Genomic DNA, 21232 nt, shown 5'->3' on the forward strand with positions numbered 1-21232 from the left:
TGCTTTCACCTCCGTCCAAATTGCTATGATTTTTCGGCCTGCTATATAGTGTAGAAATAGGAAATAAGCATAACGGCCTTGAGACAGCCCCTCCGACGGTACTTACAAGGACTCGGTCGTCTTGACGCTTGGATAGGGGAATTCCACAGTTATCCTGCTTAGGCTGCCGTCGCTTAGTATAACGACCTGTAAGCGTACTCAGCGGAGGTGCTTTTGGTCCTTGCCTTTGGACACGAATTAGACATCGAGCCCGCGTAACCGGGCTTTGCCAGCGGGTGTTTTATATTCGATTTCTACTGGGATCGGCAAAGGTGCTCAAAAGATGGGAAAGGTACGACGCGTCGATTGCTGCAAACCTCGTTTGTGCATGCGTTTTCCGAAGACTCACATTACCCGATCCGCTAGCCAGGAGGCGAATAACAGTTCCATAATGCTTCTTAGCCTTGCTTGGTTTAGACCTATCGGCAAGGAGCCCCGCCGTTCTACGTAAACTAAACACCCCGTTGCCATCCTGCGAAAGTCCTCCCATCCTGCGCCTGTATGGTCGTTCAGCTCTCCTCACCTTTATATCTCCCCTCCAGCGCAACGCAACTCAACCACTTCGGCCGGCGCCCGGCACTTTAACCCTGTCCAACAGAGCGTCCATGTGGTGCTGCTGGCCGGTGGCTACTCTACGGTTATTGCGCAAGGCGTATCCGTTGCGGCTGAGGCTGCAGGGTCGCCCGGCAAGCTGACGGGTGCACTGGCGGCTGCCACATCCATGGGATCAGCAGTGGTTCCAGCACTGCTGCCCCTGGACGGCGCACCGGCCCTAGTACGGCTGCTCAAGGCCTTGAAGGTGCGGCACTCCTTGCGGGTCGGATGGAACACCGGGCCCGAGACACTAAGCCCACCGCACGCGGCCCCGCCCGAGGTGGCGCCTTCCGTTGCGAGCAACGGCAAAGGGGCAGAGCTTGAGCCCATGTGGCAATGGCCATGGGGTTCAGGGTGAGATGAAGAGCCACCATGAAGGAGAGAACGTGTGCGTGTGTGTGAAGTGCGTGTTCCTCACTGCTTAACCATATATATGTGTGTGTACTTTGCAGGCGGTGCGGCGAATCACTCTTGCTGCCGTGTGGGTGGTCCACAACGAGAGCGACACGGCACGGATCATGGGACCAGGCGGGCTGTTTGGCCCCTCACCCGCATGTGGGTACTCAGGGACATAACGTGTATTATGCGCCATATCTTTCGCGTGGGCGCATACTGGGGTTCATGTAGGGACAAATGGTCAGGTGGAGCCGATGGTGACGCGTGAGTGGGCCCGGGAATGAATTCTACACATGAATCCACGACATGGATACGGGCATGGGATGTCGACGGTGTGTGGAGGGAAATGTGAGGAAAGGATGCGTAGGGTATCGCCCCGGGGTTGCGTTTTGTTGGGACGTGTTCTCGGCCTCGGGGTCGGGAGCCATGTTCGTGACCGTTTTTACGAGCGGTCAGCGCGTCAGGCTTGTGCGGAGTGAGCGAGGGCGGCTCTCTGTGCATTTCCTACTGCTGAGAATGGCCACCGCGGATCACTAGGCATCCCAACCCAGAACTCGCCAGACAGGGGGAAGAGGGCCCAATGCGGGCTGGCGGCTGCCGGCCAGCACCATGGGCGCTGGCTGGCGTCCCAGGAAGAGGCCCAAGGGTCCGCCGTCATTTTCACTGGCGCAGACGTTTCCCGCCTCGGCCCCCGCGGCCTCAATCCAGCCGAGCGAGACGGCATCACGGTCCTGCTGTTCGGCGGTCGGCCATTGTTGATGTTCCTTCACACTGCTGTTCATATGACTCTGAGTGGGAAATGATGATACGCGTATTGTATCCTCTTGTGCCTCCTATGACGGGGGTGATGCCGGACGCGACCCACGTGAACTGGACGGTGTTGCCCTTCCCTGTAGCCGACCTGGGTCTCCCTGCCGTCAACTTCCTGTCCAACGGCGCGTCGGGGCCCGACAACTGGCGCGGCGAAACCGCGGATTTCAGATCCGCGCTGGCCGCCATCCTCAAATCCGGATCCAGCGATGCATGTGTGGCGGGCATCTCCTGCACCCTGGCCTTCATGCCCAACTACAACCTGCAGGTGTGTGTACATATGTGTATATATGTATGTGTGTGTTGCCGTTGCATGACACCGGCAACGGTCCTCGAGGGCACCTTGTGGACTGAGATGGCAAAGCCCGCTTTCCCGGAGGGAAAGTCCTATTGCATTGAAGTGGAGTGGATGGGGGAAGGGAAAACTCCTTGAGCTCCCCGTCTTGTGCCTTCTTGCGCTGTTGCTTCGGGCGCGGCTTCCGGTCCCGCGGCCGCTTCGCGACCCCCCTTCCCCCGGCCTCCAAACCCACCTGATCGTCCCTGTTCTGACTGCGCGGTAGATCTCCTTTCTCGGTGCCTTGTCCCGTCCACACCGCTGTCATCCTGGCTGCTTACCCCCTGGGGAAATTGCTTGACACCACTCTAAACATTTCCTCGCACTTCCGAGCATTGGAATCCGTTCAACCCCGCTACTGTGTACCTCCTTCCTCCCCCACCCCTTAGCGCCTGTTGGAGCACTCGTACCTGCGGAACCGCGATGTGCTGGGCTTCAGCTTACTCAACGGAGTAGATGTGGCGCTGCTGGGGTCGCAGGTGCGATATGTATCCTTGCGCCAGCAACGGCAGCAGCAACAGTAGCAATAGGCCGCCCAGCAACGCAAACGCTACCTCGATGACCGCTTTTCGATGGCAGCAGCAACACCACCAGTAGGCCCCAGGAGCAACAAACCAACCCACAGGACAGAGGTTACGCGCCGAATGATTGAATTGTTGTTTGTCTGGCGCAAATGCAATACGCATCAGCGAATGGTGTTCCGCTCTGCTGTACATACATGCGCATGGCACACGCCAAGGAAAGCACCCACGCATGCGCGACCACGTTCTTAGGACATCGCAATACACACGCAGAACCATATGCCCCTGCCCGCCCCCTCATCGCGGGCAACCAGCTAGCCAACTCGGTAGGTAGCGACGTAGTGTGTTTTCCTGATTCTCCTTTTCCCGGGCATTCATTCAAAGCTCTCGGAAGTACAGGAAATCTTTGAGGCACATTCCATAACGGTTATCCTTGGATGAATTACTTTTAGCATGAACTGGCTCGAATCATTGATCAAGAGTTAAAGGGGGAAAACACGGCTTTTATGCATGTGCACCTAGAATTATCTGAAAAACCCGTAAAACCCTCATGCCAATTTTTAGTTTTAGTTTTTAATTTTCATATATAAAATATATTTGAATATTCAGGACCTCAATCCATATTGTTATACTTCTTTGTAAAAACAGTGCGTGTCTGTGGTGCCCCCAGGGTCACTTGGAGACGGTTCCGGGGGATGACCTCGCACTGCCACGGCTCGAGCGACTGCGGCCCCTCAGCGATGTCAGCCCCGGGGCTAAGGTGCGGACCGCGATGTGGGCTGTCTGGGCTGCAGGAGAGCTGGGTGCTTTGGTTTGGTGGTGGCGGTGGGATTTTGGTGTAAGAGAGGGTGAAGCACGCAGGTGGAAACATGTGAAAGCTGGAGGAAGTGAATCAGCCGTGGTCGGTCGAGGGGATCTGGTCCCAGCTGCCCTCCGGCGGCGCACCAAGCTCGTTTCTGACCACATCCACACAGCCACTCTTGCATGCCGGGTTTCACCTGCCCGCTGTGCACCCGGCGCAATCACACGCACTGCGTTTCTTCGGCTGCTCCTCCACTGAAAAGAGATGAATGCATCCACATCCCGATTCCAGGTAGCGGAACCGTACCTGTTCCTGCGCCCCGAAACCGCGGCGGCGGTGGCCAGCGGTGCCGGCGGTCCCAGCGGCTGGCTGCAGGGCCTGGGCAGCGGCCTGATGGAAGCGGGCACGTACATAGCCGGCATCGACCTCATGTTTGGGTGGGTGTCAATTGGGTCGCCCAGTGCCGATGTGGGTCTTGGGACGGCACGGCACTCTGATGCAGCTGGCGGCTCCGGCGTTGAGTTGATGTCGGTGGCAATGGCGGACCGATGCGATGTGATGCGACCTTCTGACCCTCTTTTCTCACGTTGTTTCGCCGCCCGCGTGAGGAACGCCAAACGGGTGCCGAACGCCTGCATGGAGTGGTATCGCGCGACCTCCCCTCCGCCTCTTATGCGATTGGGGGATGGTGGATAATTGGGGGCGGCTCTTGATCACCTGTGCGCGGCTGCGCCCATCCATATGGCCGTGGTGCCACATGCGACGGCATGCAGGCCGTAGCCCGCCATTGCGTCCCGACACGTGGGTATATTGACGACGTTTCTTCTGCTTTTTTCCAGCACTATCCGCCACCGCAGCACTTACCGTGCAGGCCCTAACTCGCTGTACGACGTGGTGTCTGTTCCCCAACCCCAGGCGGTACAACCTGCGGACGGCGGAGGCAGCCGACTACGCAGACAGGTAAGGGCGCGTGGTTCAGTGGCCAGTAGGCCGGGGGGTATGCGACATTATGGAACTGGAGAGACGTGTGTGTGTGTGTGTGTGAGAGAGAGAGAGAACGTGAGGTGGGCCCCGCTTTCACCAGCGACTAGCCGTGCTAATAGGTCGAGGTGCCACACACACCCCGCAACTGGGTTCTGATCTCGTCGTGCTCGCCGTGTCCGTGCCTCGGCTTCTGTCCTTGTGTGCTTTGCCCGGGGCCCCTTGCTGGCAGGTTCTTCGCGTTCTGTTCCACAGCAGCCACCGACCCCGCCAAGGTCGGCCTCAAGCCAGACGCCGTGCTGAGGCCGTACGATACAAACCCCGGCGGCACCCAACCCGAGTTGCCGCCGGTCCCCGCCGCGGGCTCCTTTATCGGGCGGAGCACGGCAGCAAATTTCCGGTTTGACGTGCTGGACGGTACGGCCAAGTAAGTCGTACGGGCACGAAGAGCTCCAATTCTGAGGAACATTTTCTTGTTAATAGGCGAGCTATGTCGCAACTCACCACTTTTCCCTGACCTAATAGATATCGCCTATAAGGCAACGTGCCCTTACCCTCGTCTGTCTCGCCTCCATTTCCCCGACCATGGCTTAAGTTTGGGGTCCATGCAGCATGTGTCCTGTTACCGCCGGCCTCTGATCGCGCAGGTCCGACTCGGCGCTCCATGGCACCGACTACGAGGCCTTCACAAAGATGGCGGCGGCCTTCAACAGCCGTTTCTTCGGCGATGCTGCCACCAGCAAGGCCGCAGCCGCAGGCATGAAGCACTATCTGCTGCCTCCCACCTTTTATATGAGTGAGTGCAGCTTAAAGCCAGGCAACAGCACCATGCGTGCTAGCCGTTTCCATCGTGCGTAGGCCCTGGTCATAGGCCTTTCGCCGCGCTCCCGCATTTACGTGTGTACTGCGCCTACGTTGAGCTGGCGTTATCCAAAGTGCCGTAGGCAGTAGGTTGGCAGGTAGGCAGACGTGACCAGCTCGTATGCGCGGATGAGCACAGCCTCAGGACAGCGAGGTTTCTGGGATATCGCAGGCGAAAACATAAATAGAAGCATAACACTTTCGACCGGTGTCGAGCCAGTGCAAGTTTGGCAAGAGGCACACACATCCGACCACGTACTATCCACTAATGACCTGCTTAACTTCGCAGTTTCGTGACGCACCAAGGGCACTCCTATTGGGGTCCTTTCCGTAAGGAAGTGACGGACGGAGTTTTGCTGGCTCCCCTGACTTCACCCTTGAATGAATTCTGAATACGTGGTTAAAGCGCAGAAACTAAAGTCAGCTAGGTCACCACACCTGTCCTTGCACCGTAACTGGTCCCCACCCGCGGCCTTTTGTTCTGCGTCGCAGCCGCCTACCGTCGCCAGGGCGCCGATATCATGCTGTGAGGATTCCGGGGCGTGGCGAGCTTCAGAAGCGGTGGCAGCTTCGGTGCTATCGGGTCGCCGGGCGCTGCGCCGGCCTGCGGATTATGTGACGTTTGGTAGACCAAGGCATTAATGGCCACCGCTGGTGATTCCCCAAGCCGCACCTCGCTGTGCGCCTACAGCGGTCATCCCGCGGCCGTATTTGCTGTTCATAGAGAGACGCATGAGAGAGCATGCAGGAGGCGGGTTTCCACAGCGATGAGGAATCGGCACCTGCATGTGGCATAATCCACAATGGTTGGGGATGCAGCCCGGGGACACACGCGACGCGCAGGTGTGAGCTCTGGCCGGTGCAACATGCCGTCTAGTAGGGGGAGGACACTCCAGGTTTGCCTCTCGGGACCCTGCCTGACGACCCGTGCCCGGCGACCTATCACCCCGCCCCTCAAGGCATGTTGCTAGGTAAAAACTGTGCACTCCGGGAGACCCCCATAAAGCTCCTAGGACACAGATACATATGGCGTGTGTTAAACGCACCCGGCACTGCTGCTACTACTGTCATGGACATCATTGCAATGGTCGCAGTAGTAGCCGCCGAAAAGGCCTCTCGACATGCTAGTAGAGCGCCTTGGCGAATCAACATTTGGGACCTGTGTGCCGTATCGCTACCGTAGAGCTACTGCACTCGCATTCTAGTAGCGGGCCGGACCCATTGTGGCGGGTTTCCTTGGCGGCATCCAGAGGCAGCCTATCTCCCTCGCTGCAGAAGGCAACTTTGCATTTTAGGTTTAGTTTTGCGTTTTAGGTTTAGTACACGACATGTGGCGGGTGTGAGGTGGGTTATTTGATAAAATGGAGGGTGGCACGCTGTAAGTTACGCAGTACATGATCTGTTGAAGGGCGGCCATAGCGTCGATGTGGGATACGTGACGTCCTCCATTTAGCTCAGCAGCTTTTAGAGGTGCACATCGGGGATAGGTACAACTGTAGGAGCGTCGGGGGGGCCCCCCGCCGGGAAACAGTCCACTGCATGGAAATCAACAACCCAAATGCTAAGCATATAGCTTGGCATCCGCTCCACGTTTTGCTGGCCATGGCTATACCTGGCGGTAAGTTTTCGCTGCGGGCTTCCTGGCGGAATGGTTGTCAGGAACGGTCATTGACACGACGTGTTGAATTAAATAATGGCGCTACATGGCCTGCTTGCCAAGGTTAAGATTCTTGCCGCACTTGATGGTCTGTAGTAAAAAAATGTAGAAGGCAATCCTTTGGATACTTCTTGGGGATGGCGCTAAGAGATACGGTAGCTGTAGGGTGGGCGCCGTTGTGGACGGTGGGGTTCGCCGTGATAAAGGCTGCAAGGCAGGATACCGACCGCCGTATACCTCGGGCGCATGCCTGAATTGAACACCTCGTTAGTCGTATTATGCGGTATTAAGGTTTTCCAACGCGGCACTACGGGACCTTCTGCAGATAAATTGCTGGGGTGAATATGGGGTGCCAAAACCCAGACCAGCTTGGATAACGTTTTCAATCTGACTGTAATCAACTTTGATATGGGCCAATTGTTTCAGGTGTGGCAACCTTCCCCCGGCAGCCGGTACTTGTATACCCCGGGGTAAATGTCCCACATGCTTGACACCCGGGAGCTTAAGTCAAAAGAAAGGCCTTTTGGGTGGTATAATCGAAGTCCAGCAACGCGCACATGCATTACAGCTTGAGCGAAAAAAATCCCACGCCACTATGATGATGATGATGTTTAACAAGCTTCAGCGAGCTCGTACGGTTCAGACGAACCCGGAGGCTCATGAACCACCTCTAACTGACAAAGAAGAACGAGACAATTTAACCTTAACTTAGGGTTTAACGACATATTAATATTTATTTGCCTGCGGGTCCCGTCGTACATGTAGTACTTTCCAGCTTACGAATGAAGCTTGCAACAACAGCTCCGTGTTGTGCATGCGTTATTGTGAATTTATGCATAGATTTATGGTGCCATTATGAAGCTTAGGAGGGACGGCACCCTAGCTTATGCCTGCTGACTCTTTCCCATCCTAAGGCCCGTCAAGGAGATTCCATATTTAGAGCATTTAAAGATATAACCAGGCGAGCATTAATTTGAGGGAGCGGAAGGCCGGCGCTTGGGCAGCATAGCGTCTTGGAGCTGTGCGCCCGCACAGTTACAGCTGCCCATGATGGCTGACCGTAAGCCCATCGAGCTCGCGGAGGGATGGAGCTTCATGGAAGTAAGCCGGGTGCCCTTAAGTAGATGTGTTCTCCAGGGTTCAGTTTGCCAGGTCTTGGAAAGGCATCTGCGCAGAACTGTTCCATGCGTCTGCCGTTTGTGCTACGATAACCTTCGGTTTATGGAGGTAGCGCGTTAATGCCTCACCTATGGATCTGGATTGCGCAAACTTTCGCGGTGCCTTGCACACTGCAGAAAGGCATTCAGAAGCTCATCCGCCTTCTTGAGGGTGAGCCCGAGGACCAATTCAACGCGGAGCAGTATATGCATCTTTACACGTAAGGCAACGTGGGTGGGCCACTGGGGTTTCACCTGCACCCAGCGAGGGTTTTGCGCGCAGGACGATTTACAACATGTGCACACAAAAGCCCCCCCACGACTACTCTGAGCAGCTCTACGGGAAGTATCGGGAGGCATTTAACAAGTACATCAACGAGAAGGTGGGTTTGTTGCTGCCTCGAGCCTGAGGGGGGCAGGGGGATTATGCTACAATTACCTGATAGTTTCCTGTGCCTCCATGAAGGTCCTTCCTTCTTTGCGCGAGCATCGGGACGAGGTGCTCCTGAAGGAGCTATACCAGCGATGGGGTAACCACAAGCTGATGGTCCGCTGGTTGTCCCGATTTTTCAACTACCTCGATCGGTACGTGCATTCCTTTAGAGCTAGCTCGGGTGACTTCCTGGTTTGGGTTCTGAGCACGAGTTTAATTGGGTTTGTATTTGTCCCGCAGGTACTACGTCCTACGGCACACATTGCATCCACTCAAGGACGTGGGCTTACTATGCTTCAAAGGTAGGAGCTTTGGGTTAGCTCGAACTTAGGGTCATGTGGGAGAGGTCCAGATAGCAGCGCATTATGAAAGCTGTTCGTATACTGGGCCTCCTCCTGCACAGAGGGAAGACTGCCATCTTAAACTGTACATGCATGCACATGTTGTTCGACGATTGCGGACGTGCTAGCATCGTTCTGAGCATGCGCAGATAAAGGCGGCGCTTATGACCTAGCCTGCGCACATGGTCTATGCGCGCGCACTACACACGATGAAGTCGGTGAAGGGTAATCGCGCTGGGCTATTGGCGCCAGGGCGGCGTGCATGGCCATTTGCATGGGTGCTTCAAAACACCTTGCTGCACGGTATGCGTTTCCTTTCCTTGGTGTCCACGTTGGCGTCCTTGTACTGCTGCTGTCCTTGACCCAAACACTATCACCAGACCACGTGTACGCTGAGACGAAGAAGCGCACAAAGGACGCTGTCCTGATGCTGATTGAGAAGGAGCGCGAGGGTGAGCTGGTGGACAGGGCGCTGGTGAAAAACATTTTGGGGATCTTCATCGAGTTGGGCATGGGCAACATGGATTGCTACGAGAAGGACTTCGAGGAATTTTTGCTAGCGGAAACGAGCGCTTTCTACAGGCGCAAGGCCTCGGAGTGGATTGAGCAGGTGACCGGGGCATGGCGGGTGCAGGTTTCCGATTTGGGTCAGCAAGTCCCAAGCGGCACACAGCATACTTGTTGCATTGAGGTCTCCATGGCTTTGAGTATGGACATCCCGCATGTTCCTTTCCTGTTCTGACCTCACAGCTGATGATAGGGTCGATAGGGAAAGGCGCACTTGGGACAAGATCACCCTGATCTGGGTTTCTAGGAGTGCGCGGATGATTGTGAAGCGCGTACAGCAGCAACTCCTTGTCAGGGTCCGTAAACCTGCCCGTCGCTCTGCTTGCCTTGTTAGGACTCTTGTCCGGACTACATGCTCAAGGCGGAGGAGTGTCTGCGGCTGGAGGAGGAACGCGTCGAGAACTACCTGCACGCGTCCACCAAGCCAAAGCTTTTGAAGGAGGTGGAAGCGGAGTTGCTATCCAACTACGAAACCCGGCTTCTTACTAAGGAGCACTCGGGATGCGCCGCGCTGCTTAAGGACGACAAGGTGATTCAGCGTGCCATAGGTGTTGCAATGACAGCATGCGTGCGCAGAATTTATGGTTGTGCGCTGGGTATCGGTATGGTTATGGGTGGGCTTTGCAATTGCGTAGGGTACTCCTGTACGTTTCGTGGCCAGCAGCCGCACACCCTTCAGCATGGCATGCTTTCTGGCAAGAATGGAACACACTGGGCCCCTTCGCCCAGAAGCCGGAAGATAAGAAAGAAATGGGGGTCAAGGGTAAGAGCGGTGTGCGGAATGCAGTGGCTGCGACCATTTAACGAACACTTTCCATCCTGGTGCTATTCTGGATTCTTGTTCTTTAATGGTCCGTGTCCCATGGATTGCGGCTGCCACCCTTTACGGCTGTGAGTGCAGACGGAGGATCTTGCACGAATGTATCGCTTGTTCCAGCGTATTCCGAAGGGCCTTGATCCCGTGGCGGAGATTTTCAAGGAGCACGTGGACAGCGAGGGCATGAAACTCGTTAAGGAGGTACGTTCGCAATGATGGCGTAAAGCCTAATGAGGAGATACGATAAGTAGGAGATGTGCCGTCTTGGTGGTTACACTGTGGCGGTGGATACGGAGCCCTACCGCTGGCCTGGCTCGTGTCGGTAATGGTGGTATGCTTAGATGCTGGAGAAGCGCCTGAATAATCTTGGGGTAACAGCAAAGGCGAAGCTTTCCTGACCGGCGCGATTACCAGTATAAACTCTCGAGGGGCCCTGGGAGGTGTCCTTTGCTTCAGTCAGCACAACGGGATTTGGGTTCTGTCCATGAATGCTCGCGGGAAGGCATGTTTCATGCGCTATTCTGGGCCACGAGTTCGGTTATATAGTGCCGTAACGTCGTATGGAGTCTCCTTGCATTACGGGAATGCGACTCTTCGCTGTGTATGCACTGCATATCTTTCACTGCGGCACGGCGGCATATCACAGAATGGCTGGCCCTTCGCCACTGTTGTCATGACCTAGCAGTTCTAGGGCTGTGCAGCGGGCCAGCAACTGTACAGCCGTGCGCTTCACGTACACACACGCAGATGCCTTCTTTATGTGTCTAGGTGACGGAGGCGGTGGAGCTGGCCAAGGAGAAGCAGGCTAAGGCTGGCCCCTCTCGTGATACTGGAACTAGCCATGAGCAGCAGTACGTGCGCGCCGTCATTGACCTGCACGACAAGTACCTGCTCTACGTGTCGACTTGCTTCTGCAATTCGTCGCTGTTTCACAAGAGCTTGAAGGAGGCGTTTGAGAACTTCGTCAACAAGTCGGTGGCGGGCAGCACAAGTGCTGAGCTCATGGCGTCCTTCTGCGATAACCTGCTGAAGAAGGTGCGCGTGAACATGGCCTTTTCGGTGCTGGCTCTTGCTGGGTGGGGCAAGTATCAAGGTCAGCACGGCCGTATGCGGCGTGTGTCCGTCAGCTGGGGTCGCGCATTTCCTGGTGCGTACAGTCTGCAATATCTATATTTCAACTGCATTCACACAACAGCATCGGGTAGCTTTTAAACATCCCTACAGCAGCGCACAGCTTTTCTGCAGCCATTACTAACGTTTGGTTCTTTGGTTGCAGGGTGGATCGGAGAAGCTGTCCGACGAGGCAATTGAGGAGACGCTAGAGAAGGTTGTCAAGCTGCTGGCGTATGTCAGCGACAAGGACATGTTCGCAGGTGTTATGAGTTCACATATGCGTCCTTTGAGGAGCCGTGCCATAATTTGCGTTATGGATGCTTGATTCTTATCGCTACACCTTGCCCTAAAAATATCTGCGGTCGTATACAGCCTGATGCGTAACTTCTGCATATCTAGGGCCCTGGCATCCTTGTAACTCCCGCTCTATCAACCCGGGGTTGCAGAGTTCTACCGCAAGAAGCTGTCACGGCGGCTGCTTCAGGACAAGTCGGCGTCCGATGATCACGAGCGGTCACTGCTGTCGCGACTCAAGCAGCAGTGCGGTGCCCAGTTCACGTCCAAAGTATGTGTGATACCGCTGCGTCCATATCGGCATGCAGGATCATCTGCAGGACTGGAAGCTAGGGAGCGTTCATAGTTCTTATGGCATGGCTACGGTTGCAATAGCCGGCTCAGAAGTACTTGAAATGGGACGGCTTACAAGGTTACCTGCCGGGCTACTCGAGATATTTGTCAGCGTGGGCCTTTTTTCGAGAGCTCATTCTTGCGTTCCTGGGCACAGTGTCTCTACCGAACGAGGTCTTTATGGCTCTTGACTGCTCTTTTGCCCTGAACTCACGGTGCACAGATGGAGGGAATGGTGACGGACCTGCAGCTCGCCAAGGAGAAGCAGCAGAACTTCGACGACTGGCTCAAGGTATGAGCTTCTGTGACGAGCTTTCAAGAGAGCTGGCTACGTGTGTGTGGCTAATGCCATACTTGAGCTGCTGGTTGACAATGCACGCCTGCTGCGCTGACCTGAGGGGCTTATACCTTTCTCCCATGTTTTGTGCTTGGTGAAGACTTGACGGGCGGGCATGCATTGCACATTGCAGGAGAAGGGCAAGAAGCTGGCCATTGATTTGTCGGTCACGGTGCTGACTACGGGCTTTTGGCCAACATACAAGTCCATTGAGGTGGCGTTGCCGAGGGAGATGGTGGAGGGCGTGGAGGTGTACCGCCAATACTATGATTCGGATTCGAAGCACAGGTGGGATGGACAGTGGTCGTGCCGATGCACGGGCACGCTCCAGAGAGACAGACGACAGTGCAGGAGCACAGTCGAGGTGTGACGATCACAGACGTGGTGTGCTGAGCCGTGCACTGACAAGCAAACGGTGCCCTGTTGCGTCGGGACAAAACACCCGTTGCACACTAAATCCTGTAGGCTTAATAATTATACGTGCAGCAAATAATCTATTTGATTATTTGGCAGCACTTACAAGGGCTATCGCACAAGGTGCGTTTGCCGATGGCAGCATTTGTGCTCCATGTTCTATAGCCGTTGCATGGAAAGATCCCGGTTGAAATTGTAGAGCCTCAACCTTCTGTCCTCAGGAAGCTGACGTGGATTTACACTTTGGGAACGGCGGTGCTTCGCGGGAACTTCCAGAGCAAGCCCATCGAGATGCAGATGAACACTTTGCAGGCGGCTCTTTGCATGCTGCTCAACGATGTGGACGAGCTGTCTTATCAGGAGGTAACTCCTCACCTCATCCACAATGAAAGAACCACGTACAGCCTCAGACCCCCAGGATGTGATGTCTCGACGCCGTTGCGACCGATTCCGAGTGTACTTGGAATTGCATCCGGCGAGCGCATCTGGCTCAATGGCATCTTGTGTCTGTGTAAAGTACATACTCAGCGCTTGCTATGCCTTCACTTTTCATAATGTAAGGTCAAAACAAATAATCCTTTCTTGGTATTCGCGCAGGTCCAGGAGCGGCTGAGGCTGCCCGACGATGACCTGCAGCGGCTGCTGCACTCGCTGGTGTGCGCAAAGTACAAAATCATTAAAAAGGATCCGGAGGGCAAGACCATCAGCAAGTCTGACAAGTTCAGGCGAGTGTGTTTCGGTTGATTGTGGGGGATCCAAGAGCGGTTGCTTTGCCATGAGCGGCACTAGTTTCACGAGCCTGACTGGTGCACCGACTCCCCGCGTGCTTATTGATGGACGGCGCTACGGGTACACACAATCTAGGTGCAGACGTCCATGCCGCCGTCAGCCGGTGATGACTCAGTTAAGCTCCTTATTCAAGGTGCCGAATAATACATAGCTCCCTTTCCATGCACACACCTAAACGGCCAGTGTCGTGTTCCCCACCAACTACTTATCTCTGCCCCCATCCATTAACCTACCGCAGTTTCAACCACGGGTTCACGGACAAGCTGCGGCGCATCAAGATTCCGCTGCCACCTCTGGACGAGAAGAAGAAGGTAGGCTGTTACTTGCGCTTACTTCACGCAATTTATCACATAGCCGTTGGCGCCTGACCCCTGGCCACAGCCTACTAACCCATTTCCGCTAGGCCTTCTCATTACTCGTTCCCCTCTTCCCTTGCCTGCCGGCCGCTTTCTCGTCATCAGGTGATGGAAGATGTGGACAAGGACCGGCGATATGCCATAGACGCCGCTATTGTGCGCATCATGAAGAGCCGCAAGGTACGAGCTGCCGTTGTTCCCATTACGGCAGTAGTATCGGGGACTGAGGTAATGGGAGTCCATATCATTTTGTACACTTGGCCTGCGTGGAGCTCGAGATGCATGGCTCCAGTTCTGTATAGTATTCCTTGAAATGGCCGCGGCAACCTTACAGGCCGTAACGGCCCAGCGTTCATGCAAACGGCTGCCTCCTGTGCGGCGCCTGCAGTTGCTTCATCCTATCATGCACCGCCGTGGCCATGTCGTTGCAGGTGCTGCAGCATCAGACGTTGGTGATGGAGGTTATCCAGCAGCTGCAGCGCATGTTCAAGCCCGACCTGAAGCTCATCAAGAAGCGCATCGAGGATCTTATCCAACGCGAGTACCTGGAGCGCGATAAGGACAACCCGACCCTGTTCAAGTACCTGGCGTAAACGTGTTGGCGCCGTGGAAACAAAGGTCACATGCGCAGTCGGCGTGTGGTCTGGCGCTTGGCATAGAAAGGCCTGGGTGCCAGGCCCGCTGGGGATGGGGTTGGGGGAAGAGCAGTCTTACCTGGTTGGTTAGGCGATGAGTCGTGACAGGTTCCATGCAGTGACGGACAGGATGAGTACAGGAGGATGGCGCGATGGATGACGAGGCATCACTGGGGCTTTTGGAAGGGCAGGGCGACGCAGTGCGACAGGGTTCGGTTCAGGTGGTCATCGAGTCTGCTGAGACGGGTTCAGCCTGTGCTCCTGGATCTGCGACCGAAGGGTCGGCGGACAATTGAACGAACCCGGCTGTGATAGCCGCTGCCTGAGGTCTGTCAGGACGGTTGATTCAATAAGCCGGTATCGGCAGCTTCAGCAGTCGCTAGGTTGTCGTGCATTTTCTAGGGCAGCGTGCTCCACGGCCAATGGCTGTCGGTCTCCTAGGGCCGTCGGGTTGTCACTCTTGACGGTACTTAACATGTGGGGCTGAAGTGCATTTTGTTCCGGACTCCTCGTATCCAGCAAAATTGCCTTGGGAAGGAATGGGTCGATTGCCGCTGTATGCATTGACCTTGCGGGTGTCTTAAGGTGCTGTAGAGGTGGCGAGGGTGATGCCTTGTGGAAGGGTGTGCGTATGGAATGGAAGCGGAAAGTCCCTCTCCATCTTAGGGGCAGGGTTATAATAAGCATAGCAGCTGGAGAGCCAACCGTTCGCGTCTAGAATTTGCGCTGAAGGTGGTGGCCCTTGCATGGACAGGAGTTGGAAACACGTTGCATCGGCAGGAAGCCGTATGTTAAACCCGCATCGGGCACGTCATTAGGAACTAAACGAGGAATTGACGTTTTTGTGGAGCAGGATGCAGGTTCATGAAATGGTGTGGACAAATCAGACAGCATGTCCAGCAATAGCCATATGGCCTACGCGCATCAACCTGCCCGGCTGTCATGGGTGGGTCATTGTGGTCCATGATGCAGCTGTTGCTGCTGAGGGTGGGAACGAGCTACTCGATCAGGGGTAAATCTGTGGTCAAATGTATGGCCGGTCCCTGTAAAACGCCTCAGTCGTGTGGTGGAAAGTATGGCCCTTCATTACTTGACGCGCATTGTTAATTGGCAAGGCGACACTTGAGATTATTCGGCTCGGGACAGGCAAGGCGACACAGTGCAAGATGTTTGGCTAAAGCATGAGGGCAGAATAACTCCACTAACGGCGATAAAAACTCGCAGAGAGGATTTTCCGAAGCACATATGCAACTCCTCCAAGGCCACGACGCAACAACGTTCGCGCTCGGGAGTCCGTGTTCTGTCACCAAGTGCACGGCTTTTTCAGCCGCAAGGACCCCAAATGTTGGCCGCTCTCCTCCACCTTACGCAACAAGGCCCACCTGCCTGATTTACGTCCGTCCAATCTATCCACGAAGTCTTTCTTCTACTGCTGCGTCCACGCCTGTATCAACACACTGCGTCTAATAACCGTCATCTCTCCTGTCTCCCGCATGCTGCCCCCGCGAGGGCTTTCCGGGCAATCCTTACCCTTACTGCTTCAAGTATATCTTTCGTTGGCACACTGTACATAAAAGTCGCTAAGGCCCGCTCCATCCCTATCCTGGAAGATTTGGCTGTGTGCTAGCTTCCCGCCATTCGCATTAGCCTTTCATTACCAGCCCCAGCGGCCTCCAGCCGGGTCCAAATAGTTGCGTACAGACCAACAGTCCCAAATACACATGCGTACGCTTCCCGCCACCCGCCCCGTGTCGTCTGCATATCCAGTAGTGGCGCGCCCTCGCGTGCGCCGCAATCATTACCTCGTTTCCACATCATCCTTTACCTCCTTATGTTGCCCCCACCGGCGCTGCTCTCCCGAACCCCGAGAGAAGTTCACCGGGTGCCACCAGGCCCCCGGCCCCGCCTACATTTACACCTCTACCTCCGGAGAGGAAGTCCCCGCCCACGCTGCCGCCTGCAGCAAGGACGCCGCCCGGAGGCTCCTGCTCGCCAAGTCCAGGTGCCAGTGCTCCCGCTAAGCTCGCCGCCAAGCCGCCGCTGGCTCCACCTGAGCCGTGCAGGAAGAGCGACTGCACCACTAACCCCACCACCACTCCCAGTAAAGCACCCACCGCAACCTGAATGGGTCACCAAAACCGGGAGTCAGGCCGCAGGGATGCGTAGGAAAAAGTCATTCAGGTAAGGGCCCAGGGTGCATGGAGGGAATGGGGCACAAAGGGAATGCAAGGCTGATCTTACCCTTGCCTTCGCGACTTATGCCCAATTTTCGCACGCTGTTCAATAGCTCTTCAGGAAGACCCAGAGCAGATCCACATGAACGACTTATCGGCGGACACTACCTAAGCGTGTCGCACTTCCTTTTCCATTGCCAGTCCAGCGGCAATCTCAGTACCGAAATGCGAATCCCTCATGCATGCGATGTAAGGAGGCCCCCTGGTTTCTTGCCTCGCCGCTGCTTGTTCGGGTTCTTGTCGGTACGAAGCTCCCCCAATAACAACGTCCCTACCCGTTCCCCATCTGTCCCTACCCACCTGGACGGGGGTGTGCCCCAAGCTGTCCCTTAGCCGCCCAGAGTCCTGCGGACAGCTCGACGGGGAAGACGCAGGGCGTAGAGCAACCACATACACGAGCCCGAGGCATGTAAGTAAGAGGCGAAACGAGTCAGTCAAATGGTCGGCGAGAAGCAACGGCGAGGAGCTCTAACGCGGTAAGTGTGCGCTGAACCATCCGCCGGGCCAGGCCGTGACAGTTTGATACGTGGGAACGTATCAAACTGTCATCCCTGAAAACTGGCCTGAAAAAGGTCAAGTACACCGGGAATGGCAAAAGACTACAAGACCAGTTGGCTGTCGAAGCACTCTAGGGGAGTTGTGACAGCATGGGGTCGAGCTCGTTACTCGAGCATCAGTACCTGGTTCCCACCTCAATCTCTCCATCCCATAGCCTCAAGTTTTCTACTTACTGTTTCTATTGGTTGGTTCATTTGCTTCGCTTGCTTGTGCCTTCGATTGGTCTAGGTCAATAACACAGGTGCAAGACCGGCCGTTGTCCGACAGTAGGTGGCTTCCCTGCCCTGGCCTGTACGCAACGGGTCGTTTTCATTCGTTCCCACCCACCTGTACTGGGTGGTCGGGTGGCATCTCCGCTATGATGATATTCAGAACGGTGGCCTGCCGACCCGCATGAAGACGAACACCTGTTGGGAGAGCAAGGCACGAGGAACGAAAAGGCGGTGCGGAGCGCCAGCGGGATGTGGAGTACGTGGTTCGACGCGGTGTGCCTCGTTCGGTGGGCCAGGCACGTGAGGAGGGGCCGGTACGGGGTGGGTTCATGCGGAGTAGCATCGGTGTGGGGCGCCCAAAAGGGGCTGGGCAAGCTTCATAGCCGGCAGGACGTATTGCTGAAAAGGCTTTGCTTGAATGATGTTACTCTGGCCCGGAAGTCCGCTGCGAAATCTGCTGGCGTCGGGGCCCGACGGAGGGTGAAATAGTTTGCGGGCAGCGCGTGTCGGCTTGGGCTGGGCTGCTGGCCGCTAGGGTCGGTGGGAATCCCCGGACTCTTGTGGACGCTACGAACCTGTAGCATCGTACATGACGATGAGCGAGATGACCAGACACATGGCGAAGAGGGAGCTGTCGGTGCCGTCCTGGACGGCAACTGCTGTTGTCAGGGCGATGATAAGGGCTGTATGCGAGGATGGCATTCCCCCGCTGCTGACGAGTCGTGTCCAGTCCCACACCTGCAAGGGACAAGGGAAAAGTGCCCATTTAACAGAGAGTATGTGGCAGCCATAAATCATGGAGGTTACAGTATCCTACAGTTTGGCTTGCAGCATCGGGCATGTGATCGCGTAGAGGGCGACTGGTACAACAGTGATCGATGTTGTGCGGCCAAAATCAAGGAAGGCATACCTGTTCACGGTAATAGTGGGTGAACACCTTCGACAACTGAGCAATAAAGAAGGCCACAATGGCCGATACAAGCGCGCCGTTTACGAAGAGGCCCACAATCCAGTTATGCTGCACCGCCCCCGTTCTCGTTGCGTCAATGTTATACTCGAGCAATTTACGCATTGTTGCAAACCCCGACGTCATGGACGTCTAACCAGGCTTCCGCGCGTAACAGCTGAAATCCAGCGGGAACAAAGGGCAGCTAGCTATCTTGGATGCTATCAAACATAATCGGCGTAATCGTGCAGTGTCTCTAACAAGCCTCTTCAACTTCACATAGACGGAAATATCCTTCGCAGTGATAGTAGCTGTAATCTAATTATGATATTGGCCCAAGACCCAATCCGTTGGTTTATTGACTCTTATCGAACGCGTAAGCCTGCTGGACAGGGCCAAACACATGCCCTTACCGTTGGCCGTTGCCTCTGATCCAGAGAAACCCATCATGGGTTACCCATGGCATTCCCTATAACGCTTTTATGCGAAGCTGCTATATTCTGAATGTGTATTCTTGTGGCATGAACATCTGAGCCTGGTAATGAAGCATCAGGTGCTTCGGATGCCAACAAGGCTGCGCGACAACCCATTCGCACATTCTCCTGAAGGCAGCAAACCATACCCATATACGGTGGTGGGCCTACAAGCCTGTGACAGCCACCCCAGGCTCCCAGGCTTCTGCAGGACTACCACAACGCAAATGCCACATATCCCGAAGGAGGGGCTATGCCGTCGGAACCCGCCTGGCCACCTTCTAGGCCACCATCTTAGGTGACGGTGTTCGAACGTGACCGACACCCATACACCAGTGAGTGGTGACAGCAGTAACGAGGCCCGAGGGGGTCCGGCGCTTTGCTGATTCTAAGAGACGGGGTGAATGGTAAGCGACTTCATACAGCCCCTGAACGCACACGGCAGGGGAGTACGACCTGGCATTCACAACGCATTCACAACGAATCAACTAATCGCCGATTCGTTTTGCAAGGCAGAGGAAGTGAAAAGCACATTATAGCGATAGGTGCGTGCATGCGTAGCGATGCTTGCATGCATACTTCCTTACTGAAGAACGCTTTTTTGAGGTCCAAACGCAGCAAAATTTGTATTTGTTGCTCGTGAGGTCGTACAATCCTATAATTTATACCAGGCTAGGTTAGTCCGACTTCATGTCGGGCTCCGGCTCGGCCCAACTAATGGTCAACACGCACCGCCGATCTACACGCCCTGGCCATGATCGGCTGTGCACTACGAATCCGGCAAAGACGATAGTTATAGTTGCCCAATCATTAGCAACTTAAACGTTACAGACAGACAAGTTTACGCAAGCAACAATTCGCCCTGTGCCCTGCGCCACAGTCCACCGTACGCATCGACCGGCATGCACTGCACTGCGCACTGTTCGAAAAGTAAGATGCCGATAGTAAACTGTCGGGTCTCTCAGAGTTCGTTGTAACTGTTCCTCAAAAATGTCCTCGATGTCGATGTTCCTCTAAATTGATGGCCTAATTTGCATACCAAGCCATATGTACTGAGAAGAGCTATGAACCGATGCCCACCTCGCGCCTTTGCGCGCGGTGGGGAGGCCAAATATGAGTATATTCCACTAAGGTGGGACGCACTTCCGCTACCCACTGACAAATATACTACCAAAGATTTTCAAAATTACACAATGATTATGCCCGCATGAAGAGCATGCGACGAGCATGCGATGAGTACCAATTTCAAATACCCAACTGCCCACCTGCAAATGTACTACCAACGATTTGTAGAAGACATGAATACATCGCCTGAAAGTCAGCAATGACAGCCATAGTATTACAATTTGAAATCCTAAATACCCTTTTGAGTCATTCGTTACTGACCTGTAGTCTTACCATATAGCTGTTAAATAAAGCTTGCGCATTCCTAAGCAGTCAATGCGGTCCCCAACTACACGCGCACCGAATGTTATCACACCGGCCCGCAACCCCGTGACCGCGGGGACGAAGCAGGCATATGATGAGCAAGAAAAGATTAGGGACGCTTTAAAGCGCTTCGTAAAGCGAATCAAGGCCCTCGGTCGCCGTTTCCCTGAGAGAGACTACGGCTTCCATCCATCTGGCTATCCGAAAATTCCCTTCGGTGCTATACTTTTGTACACGCGGCCCTCCTATAGCGGAGTGGCATTCAGCGTGTCAGGCTGGATGGAGTGTTCAGAGGCTCGCAGGCTCGCTCATGGTTTCTGCGAATAGCTTCAGGCTCTAAAAATACTTAGGTATCCAAAGCGAGTATACGCGGGACGACGGAAGGCAGTGCGGGCAATGACCACGCAGCACAAAAGTCGCTTCCTGAGGAAGCTGGGCCGGAAGGCAGCTTCAGTCATCTACACGTATATGAGGTCTGCATCAACAGCTGCCAATGTTGCAGCAGCAGGTGCCAACGGTCGGCCCGAGGGTCAGCTGGAAGGCCATGGTGCAACTGGAATGGCCACCCAGCAGCACAATACCAATGCTGCCGAAGTACACGAGGATGAGGAGCCTCGCACGGGTACACTGACGGTAATGGCGACGGATGAGCAGCTGCCCTTCTGCAATTACGGCAGGAAAGGGGATGGCTGGATGACCTGGGCCATTGGTCCAGATGGCCGTTGTGTGTGAGGTAATTCATGTGCTGAGGGGCGCAAGCTTATTTCCCACTACCCCGCCCATATCCCCTTCATGGACTT

General features: G+C 55.1%; 4 protein-coding genes across 4 annotated transcripts in view; 3 read left to right on the plus strand and 1 right to left on the minus strand.

Moving 5' to 3' along the window:
- Positions 1–322: 322 nt before the first annotated feature.
- VOLCADRAFT_103356 (uncharacterized protein) lies at positions 323–6005 on the plus strand (the record flags this gene model as incomplete). The annotated part of the gene is made up of 11 exons (XM_002947084.1): positions 323–331; positions 638–838; positions 1086–1188; positions 1926–2107; positions 2563–2652; positions 3365–3454; positions 3788–3933; positions 4412–4456; positions 4710–4904; positions 5125–5273; positions 5831–6005. 11 exons carry the CDS (start codon positions 323–325, stop codon positions 5866–5868), a joined length of 1248 nt encoding a protein of 415 aa, XP_002947130.1. The 3' UTR covers positions 5869–6005.
- Positions 6006–7834: 1829 nt separating this feature from the next.
- VOLCADRAFT_108919 (uncharacterized protein) lies at positions 7835–15645 on the plus strand. The gene is made up of 18 exons (XM_002947085.1): positions 7835–8096; positions 8291–8373; positions 8436–8535; positions 8619–8737; positions 8826–8887; positions 9307–9536; positions 9828–10022; positions 10395–10511; positions 11079–11345; positions 11587–11683; positions 11870–11988; positions 12274–12342; positions 12521–12675; positions 13023–13164; positions 13399–13526; positions 13829–13901; positions 14052–14126; positions 14378–15645. The coding sequence occupies exons 1-18, from the start codon at positions 8043–8045 to the stop codon at positions 14537–14539; spliced, it is 2247 nt and encodes a 748-aa protein (XP_002947131.1). The 5' UTR covers positions 7835–8042; the 3' UTR covers positions 14540–15645.
- Positions 15646–15743: 98 nt separating this feature from the next.
- VOLCADRAFT_79562 (uncharacterized protein) lies at positions 15744–18861 on the minus strand. The gene is made up of 5 exons (XM_002947225.1): positions 18496–18861; positions 18161–18323; positions 17701–17780; positions 17116–17160; positions 15744–16701 (listed from the first exon to the last, which is right to left on the minus strand). Exons 1-5 carry the CDS (start codon positions 18676–18678, stop codon positions 16411–16413), a joined length of 762 nt encoding a protein of 253 aa, XP_002947271.1. The 5' UTR covers positions 18679–18861; the 3' UTR covers positions 15744–16410.
- A 2039-nt stretch (positions 18862–20900) lies between these two features.
- Positions 20901–21232, plus strand: part of VOLCADRAFT_87468 (uncharacterized protein) — a gene marked incomplete at both ends in the record, with an annotated part of 11958 nt that continues 11626 nt past the window's right edge. Inside the window, one exon of the mRNA XM_002947086.1 lies at positions 20901–21065. Coding sequence (XP_002947132.1) covers positions 20901–21065 — 165 coding nt within the window. The remainder of the gene's footprint in view (positions 21066–21232) is intronic.

Source organism: Volvox carteri, assembly GCF_000143455.1.
Source record: "Volvox carteri f. nagariensis unplaced genomic scaffold VOLCAscaffold_5, whole genome shotgun sequence".
Lineage (NCBI taxonomy): Eukaryota > Viridiplantae > Chlorophyta > Chlorophyceae > Chlamydomonadales > Volvocaceae > Volvox > Volvox carteri.

What these genes read in the sequence shown, in the direction of transcription:
- VOLCADRAFT_79562 (XM_002947225.1), bottom strand. Translation starts at nt 18,678, where the DNA reads ATGACGTCGGGGTTTGCAACAATGCGTAAATTGCTCGAGTATAACATT. An exon ending in CGTCATGTACGATGCTACAG is followed by an intron (nt 17,781 to 18,160) that starts GTTCGTAGCGTC and finishes CTCTCCCAACAG; the next exon opens with GTGTTCGTCTTCATGCGGGT. An exon ending in CACCCGACCACCCAGTACAG is followed by an intron (nt 17,161 to 17,700) that starts GTGGGTGGGAAC and finishes AGCTGTCCGCAG; the next exon opens with GACTCTGGGCGGCTAAGGGA.
- VOLCADRAFT_108919 (XM_002947085.1), top strand. Translation starts at nt 8,043, where the DNA reads ATGATGGCTGACCGTAAGCCCATCGAGCTCGCGGAGGGATGGAGCTTC. An exon ending in ACGAGCTGTCTTATCAGGAG is followed by an intron (nt 13,165 to 13,398) that starts GTAACTCCTCAC and finishes GTATTCGCGCAG; the next exon opens with GTCCAGGAGCGGCTGAGGCT. An exon ending in AGCAAGTCTGACAAGTTCAG is followed by an intron (nt 13,527 to 13,828) that starts GCGAGTGTGTTT and finishes AACCTACCGCAG; the next exon opens with TTTCAACCACGGGTTCACGG.